We start from the raw sequence: 7,455 nt of genomic DNA, 5'->3' as shown, positions 1-7,455 counted from the left end.
GAGAGAAGCTACCGAGGGGCCGAAATCCACAGAACTGCGGTTAGTCCCCCCCCAGGTGTTTGGAACTGGATGGCAAAGGCTTGGCAAAGGCTCGGCGTAGCCGTTCACTCGGGGGGGGGGGGGTCGTTAGGTTCTTTTGACGCAGGAACCAATCCGGAGTCTTTCGAGCGTTACTCGCAGGAAGCCGCTACCTCAGACTCCCCACTCTTCTGCGTTCATCCAAAACCTCGGGGAGCTCTTCGGAGAAACAAAGAACCGGACCTTCTCATCTGGAGACAACGAAGACCCGTTCCCCAAACACCTGCTGGGGTCCGGCGAACGACCGGCCGAACGAGAGCTATCCTCTGGGAGCGACACATACAGGTTCCAGGGCTCAGTCTTAGGAGATCCTTCCTAGCCAGGCCCACGGTCAACAATCTGAGGATTCCTGCTAAGAAACCTGGACCTTACTTAAGATTCTGAGCATCTGACTAGAAGGATTAAGACGAGGAGGCAGCGAATCCGGCAAGGAATCCGGTGATGTCATAACGGCGTAACGCCGCGCCGGACACAACTGACACCCTTAAGGTATCAATGACAGAAAAACAAAGCAAGCGATGTGAGAAGAGGAACACCAGACGTCCACTGGGGGTAAACACGACACGCGGCCCCTTCCAGTCCAGAAGCTACGCCGGGGCCGTTGCGGTCTCTGCCTTTACGGCGAGCCGAGGAGCACCTGCTTGAACCGTGGAATATTTCAGAGCAGATTCATTACTACCGATTTTACATAAAAAAATGAATGAAATGGAAATGGGCTCCAGGCGGTTGCCCGTGTGGACGGGTGACGAGCCGGTACGCCTGGCAGACGCTCTTACCTTAGAAGGTTGCATGGGGACAGCGATCTGTGGGGCAGGGAGGAGAGTCTGTCCGGGGTGGAGAGCCTGGGGGTGCATGGGACGAAGCGTGGACTGCAGAGAGATTAGGAAGGCGGTGAGGAACAGATTAAACCCAGAAAGGCGGCGCATGTTCGCAGTAAGAGGATACTCACAGAGTCGGTGAATCCAGACTGCTGGTTCGCGTGTTCCAGCTGCTTCTGGAGGGGGATCCCACTGCTCGGGGGCATAAACCCTGCAAGGGGTCACAGAAAATGTGCGTGAGGAGAAAGGCGACGGCGGCAGACAGCACAGAGTCCGCTCTCACACCATTCCCAGCGAGGACTACAACGCAGACACAGAATGGAGCAAGATAGACGGGGGGAGAGCCGGAGACTCTCCCGTGTCACCCACCTGCGTGGGCACCGGTGTAATGGCCGTGCACGGTATAGCCGGGCTGCTGGTGGGAGAGATACTGCATGGTCTGGAAGGCAGACGCACCTGGGCAGAGAGACGAGACGTTAATGCATGCGCAGGTAGAAGCTCACCAGGACACAACAGGAGGCAAAGCACTGTGAACTGACCTCTGATTGGCTGGCTCCCCGCGTAACTCACAGGCCCGGCCTGGCCCGCCCCAAAACTGTGCTGCGATTGGCTTACAGTGTACGGGCTGTGACTCGATTGGCTGGTCTGGTACTGGCCATGCTCGGCGGCTGTTGGGCTAAAGGACGGCTGTGAGGAATAGTGACGGCTCTGGAGAGAGAGGGGAGAGAAGATGGAGGGATTATGAGGAGAAGAGGCACGAGGTTTATAAAACAAAGTCACAGCAGCGCTGTTTTCGGGAATAGCCGTATTTGTAACGCAGCCTCCTTTTATCGAACATTATTTGATTAACCCATAGAGGACCAGCAGACATGCCCTTTACCTGGCGTCTCACACCCAGGACACATAGGGACCAATCAGAATCCTTTCACTAGATTTACCCCCCGACCCAAGCGGGGCCACGGGAGAAAAACAGCCACTTGGAGGTGCAAGTACAGAGTCTTTCAGAGGGTCATAAAGATTCATTCGATTAAAGCCCCTCCTAGGGCAATAATCCGAAGGGATGACTTACCGAGATCACTGGAGGTCCAAACATCTGCTTGGCTCGATCCGCCATGAGGGAGCTGTGCCGAGAATGAGCCCCTGGGCTGCCTAGCGGAATACGAGAGGGAAGCAGCACGTTAACCAAGGCAAGGAGACAGCGGAGAACACGGAATCATACAAACCCCGGGGGGAGAACAACCACTCAACCGGCCCCAGGGGGCCGCGTACGGCCGTCGCACACCAGGAACACTGGACAGATCTCCAGGTGTCTCCCCCCCCTCTCCCCGGGGATATTACCCCCACCCACCGACAGCAAGCTCCGTTTTTATTACTGCCCTGTGATAGGAGCAGGTTGGGACCCTGCCGATTCTTGTGTTTAAGAGGCTGCTTCGCTCCTCTTTGTGAAGCCACCGTACGGCTCTTTCCTCTCCTTGGCTGCTGGCCCATCCAAGCGGGGAAGAGACCGCTTAGTCCCTTCAGGCCCTGATTGGCGGGCCCCTCACTAGCCATGTCAGCCACTGGTGAAGCGTGATCGCCACCTAGTGACCATTCGTTTCCAGGACACCGGCTACCAGCGCCGGTTATCTCTTCTCCCAGCTGGCCGGTCTCGTGCGAGAGCGAGCGAGACCAGGCAACGTACGCAGCTTCTACAGATACACTGCTTTCCTCCACTCCACGGAGTGGGCGCGCTCCTCGCTTCGCTCCTCCTCCCTCCAGACACCTGGAAGGTTAATCTTGGTTACCCACTTCCTGCAGGTAAGCAGGCGATCCATGGGATTTTCTTTTTCAGGACCTCTGGTGGCGGATCCGCTACCTCTAAGGATGGGGCGTCTGTTCCGCAGCCTACACCAGGCAGCATTCACTGATCAAATCACCATTAAGCAGGCATCGCTCAGCATGCGCAAGGCCAGGCCATTCACCTGCGAGTCTGGCCCACTCCTCCAGAGCCTCCGGGACTATCACGGCCCTGCGCGGCCACGGAGATCACTTACCCTGCATGTTAATGAGATGGGCCCCGGTATGCATCACCATACCCTGCTGATAGGCGGCCGATGTCAGGGTCGTTAGATCGCTGCACCGAACAAAAGGAACAAGACACCAATTACCAGCGGCCTCCCCAAACGCGCATTCACCCACCCCCCTTCATAATGTATAAATAAATCAGTGACGGGGCCCCTGTATAATGTATAGATAAATCAGTGACCGGCCCCCTGTATAATGTATAAATAAATCAGTGACCGGCCCCCTGTATAATGTATAGATAAATCAGTGACCAGCCCCTGTATAATGTATAGTTAAATCAGTGACCGGCCCCTGTATAATGTATAGATAAATCAGTGACCGGCCCCCTGTATAATGTATAGATAAATCAGTGACCGGCCCCCTGTATAATGTATAGATAAACCAGTGACCGGCCCCTTCATAATGTATAGATAAATCAGTGACCGGCCCCCTGTATAATGTATAGATAAATCAGTGACCGGCCCCTGTATAATGTATAGATAAATCAGTGACCGGCCCCTGTATAATGTATAGATAAATCAGTGACCGGCCCCTGTACGATGTATAGATCAGTGACAGACAGTAGGGGGCGGGGCACATGCTCTCCCTCCCCATCACCTCTGCTCCTTCCGCCTCCTCTTCTCCTCTTCATGGAGGACTTTCTTGAGTTGTAGGAAGAGTTGGTGTTTCTCCTCCTGCAGAGAATTCAGCTTATCCTGGAGTTTCATGATCTGCAGGAAGATAGAAAGTCATGTGGGGGCGGGTCGGAGGGAGAGGTGGGGGCGGAGGGAGAGGTGGGGGCGGGGCGGAGGGAGAGGTAGGGGCGGGGGGGGGGGGGGGAGGGGGAGGTAGGGCGGGGCAGAGGGGGAGGTAGGGGCGGAGGGAGAGGTAGGGGCGGAGGGAGAGGTAGGGGCGGAGGGAGAGGTGGGGCGGAGGGAGAGGTAGGGGCGGGGCGAGAGGTAGGGGGCGGGGCGGAGGGGGAGGGAGAGGTAGGGGAGGGAGAGGTAGGGGAGGGAGAGGTAGGGGAGGGAGAGGTAGGGGAGGGAGAGGTAGGGGCGGGGAGGGAGAGGTAGGGGCGGGGCGGGGGGGACACATCAGGTGTCAAGAAGCGCAGAGGAATAATTGCAACAGAAAAGGGAAATGGAAATAAAAAGCGAGCCAAAGTGCAGAACAGAGGAACGAGGAGCAGCTGCTGGGCCCCCGAGACGCCGGGCCCCTGTGGCAGATTACCTGCTCGCGGGTCTCCTCCAGGGACATGCGCTCCTCCATCTCTTTCTTCCGCCTCCTCTCCTGCTCGTCTCGAAGCTTTTGTTCCATCATCTTATCCACCTCTTCCTCCTCTGTGACCAGGAGACACGTACACAGTGAGGGCCCCGCGCCGGCCGGCCCCCCGCGCCCACAACATGCCCCCCGCCCGCCACGCCCGCACAGACACACTGCCTGCCGGCCCCTCCGCCACACCCACAAAGACACACTGCTCGCTGGCCCCCCCCGCACAGACACACTGCCCGCCGGCCCCTCCACCACATCCACACATTCACTGCCCCACGGCCCCCCCCACACAGACACACTGCCCGCCGGCCCCTCCGCCACACCCGCACATACACTGCCCGCCAGCCCCCCACCACACCCACACTGCCCGCCAGCCCCCCCACCACACCCACACAGGCACACTGCCCGCCCCCACCACACCCACACTGCCCGCCAGCCCCCCCACCACACCCACACAGGCACACTTCTCGCTGCCCCCCCGCACAGACACACTGCCAGCCGGCTCCCCGCCACATCCGCAACACCTGCACAGACACACTGCCCGCCGCCCCCCCGCCACACCCGCACAGACACACTGCCCGCCGCCACACCCGCACAGACACACTGCCCGCCGCCCCCCCGCCACACCCGCACAGACACACTGCCCCCCGCCACACCCGCACAGACACACTGCCCGCCGCCCCCCCGCCACACCCGCACAGACACACTGCCCCCCGCCACACCCGCACAGACACACTGCCCGCCGGCCCCCCCGCCACACCCACACAGACACACTGCCCGCCGCCCCCCCGCCACACCTGCACAGACACACTGGCCCCCGCCACACCCGCACAGACACACTGCCCGCCGGCCCCCCCGCCACACCCACACAGACACACTGCCCGCCAGCCCCCCACCACACCCACACTGCCCGCCGCCCCCCGCCACACCCACACACACTGCCCGCTGGCCCCCCCGCCCCGACACTGACCGCCCCCGCCCCCCATGATCCCGCCGCACACACGCCCCGCCCCCCCGCCTGCAGTATCCCCCAGTTGAATTGTTTGCATACCTGATACATGCGCAGGTAATATATGAAGGATCACACTGCGCTCGCCTCGCAGACACTCACCCTGCCTCTTGCGTTCGCGCTCCATCATCACGTGTCTGTGGAGGGCACGAGCCATGGTGTTAGAGAGTTTGGGTCTCTCCAAAAGAGCCGGCATGGTGGGGCAAAAATAGGAGCTGGGAGGGGAGGAAAAAGACAGGTAACGGTATTACTGCCCTGGTACACGTGACACGCGTGATCTATGCTGCAGACGGACCGGACCACGCAGGGGAGGGGGAGAAACACAACGGGCGAATTACCGGCCCCCCAATACAACCCTTCCCACGCCGTTAAAGCTTTACCGGTCGCCCGGTACCGGTTAGTGGCGGAGCACCGGGGCATAATCCGCACGAGCTGTGGAAATAACCAGGGGCAGAACGAGTCGTATCTGGGGCAGTTTTTGAGCTCTCCGTCTGCACCGCATGTTCGCTGCCTCCTTCCGCACCCTAATAAACTGCCCCAAAGGGCTACTGAACGGGACACATTGCAGGGGCCCCACGGGGCAGTATGCAGGTAGCTAGGGGGGCATCACGGGGCAGTATGCAGGTAGCCGGGGGGGAGTTGTCAGGAGTATGCATGTTGCCGGGGGGGGGGTTGTCAGGAGTATGCATGTCGCGGGGCAGTATGCAGGTAGCCGGGGGGGGGCCGCGGGACAGTATGCAGGTAGCCGGGGGGGGGTCGCGGGACAGTATGCAGGTAGCCGGGGGGGGGTCGCGGGACAGTATGCAGGTGGGGGGGGGTCGCGGGACAGTATGCAGGTAGCCGGGGGGGGGGTCGCGGGACAGTATGCAGGTGGGGGGGGGGGTCGCGGGACAGTATGCAGGTAGCCGGGGGGGGGGGGGTCGCGGGACAGTATGCAAGTAGCCGGGGGGGGGGTCGCGGGACAGTATGCAGGTAGCCGGGGGGGGGGGTCGCGGGACAGTATGCAGGTAGCCGGGGGGGGGGGGGGTCGCGGGACAGTATGCAGGTAGCCGGGGGGGGGGTCGCGGGACAGTATGCAGGTAGCCGGGGGGGGGTCGCGGGACAGTATGCAGGTAGCCGGGGGGGGTCGCGGGACAGTATGCAGGTAGCCGGGGGGGGGGGGTCGCGGGACAGTATGCAGGTAGCCGGGGGGGGGGTCGCGGGGCAGTATGCAGGTAGCCGGGGGGGGGTCGCGGGGCAGTATGCCGGTAGCCGGGGGGGGTCGCGGGGCAGTATGCCGGTAGCCGGGGGGGGTCGCGGGGCAGTATGCCGGTAGCCGGGGGGGGTCGCGGGGCAGTATGCAGGTAGTTGGGGGGGGCAGTATGCAGGTAGCCGGGGGGGCAGTATGCAGGTAGCCGGGGGGGGCAGTATGCGGGTACCAGAGGAGGGGGTTTCAGGAGGGCAGTATGCGTATAGCCCGGGGGGGGGAATCACAGGGCAGTATGCGGGAAGGCGGGGGGGGGGTCACGGGGCAGTATTTATTATTATCTTTTATTTCTATAGCGCCAACAGTTTACACAGCGCTTCATACAATCCATAAATTCAAGGGGTCTGACAAGACTGAGACAAACCGAAACTTTAGGCGGAGAGACTCGGCTCGCAAGCTTACAATCAAGAGGGCAGTATGCGGGTATCCAAGGGGGGGTCACGGGGCAGTATGCGGGAACCCAAGGGGGGGGTCACGGGGCAGTATGCGGGAATCCAAGGGGGGGTCACGGGGCAGTATGCGAGAACCCAAGGGGGCGGGGTCACGGGGCAGTATGCGGGAATCCAAGGGGGGGTCACGGGGCAGTATGCGGGTATCCTGGGGGAGAGTCACGGGGCAGTATGCGGGTATCCTGGGGGGGTTACCGGGCAGTAGGCGGGTATCCTGGGGGGGGTTACCGGGCAGTAGGCGGGTAGCCTGGGGGAGGGGGGGCTACTGGGGAGTATGCGGGTAGCCAGGTGGTGTTTGTTACGAGGCGGTGTGTGGGTAGCCGGGGGGGGGGGGTATGCGGGGCTGAATTACACGAAGCCCACCTCGCCCTCCCGTGGCCTGTTTGTCTTTCTCGCTGATTCTCGCCCGTGTCGGGGATCGGTAACTAAGCTGTTCGCGGGAAGCGGCCTTTTCCGGTCTCTCACGGTTTCTCCATGACACTTCCTTGAACCTGACGTCACTTCCGCCAACCAAGCGCGGTTCGGCTCAACACACTTTCG

At 61.2% G+C, this 7,455-nt stretch overlaps 1 protein-coding gene across 1 annotated transcript in view; it reads right to left on the bottom strand.

Annotated features, from left to right (window-relative positions):
- Nucleotides 1–7,433, bottom strand: part of GPS2 (G protein pathway suppressor 2) — an 11,960-nt gene extending 4,527 nt beyond the window's left edge. Inside the window, exons 1-10 of the mRNA XM_053462761.1 lie at nt 7,279–7,433; nt 5,323–5,435; nt 4,170–4,279; nt 3,558–3,670; nt 2,930–3,009; nt 1,966–2,045; nt 1,436–1,604; nt 1,266–1,352; nt 1,028–1,107; nt 855–947 (exon numbers count right to left, since the gene is read on the bottom strand). Of these exons, the coding sequence (XP_053318736.1) occupies nt 855–947; nt 1,028–1,107; nt 1,266–1,352; nt 1,436–1,604; nt 1,966–2,045; nt 2,930–3,009; nt 3,558–3,670; nt 4,170–4,279; nt 5,323–5,416 (906 nt within the window). The 5' untranslated portion in view covers nt 5,417–5,435; nt 7,279–7,433. The remainder of the gene's footprint in view (nt 1–854; nt 948–1,027; nt 1,108–1,265; nt 1,353–1,435; nt 1,605–1,965; nt 2,046–2,929; nt 3,010–3,557; nt 3,671–4,169; nt 4,280–5,322; nt 5,436–7,278) is intronic.
- Between the last annotated feature and the right edge of the window lie 22 nt (nt 7,434–7,455).

This window comes from Spea bombifrons, chromosome 4 (genome assembly GCF_027358695.1).
Source record: "Spea bombifrons isolate aSpeBom1 chromosome 4, aSpeBom1.2.pri, whole genome shotgun sequence".
NCBI lineage: Eukaryota > Metazoa > Chordata > Amphibia > Anura > Pelobatidae > Spea > Spea bombifrons.
Note: the sequence above shows the minus strand (reverse complement) of the source record. Positions and strands in the feature narration are given on the sequence as shown.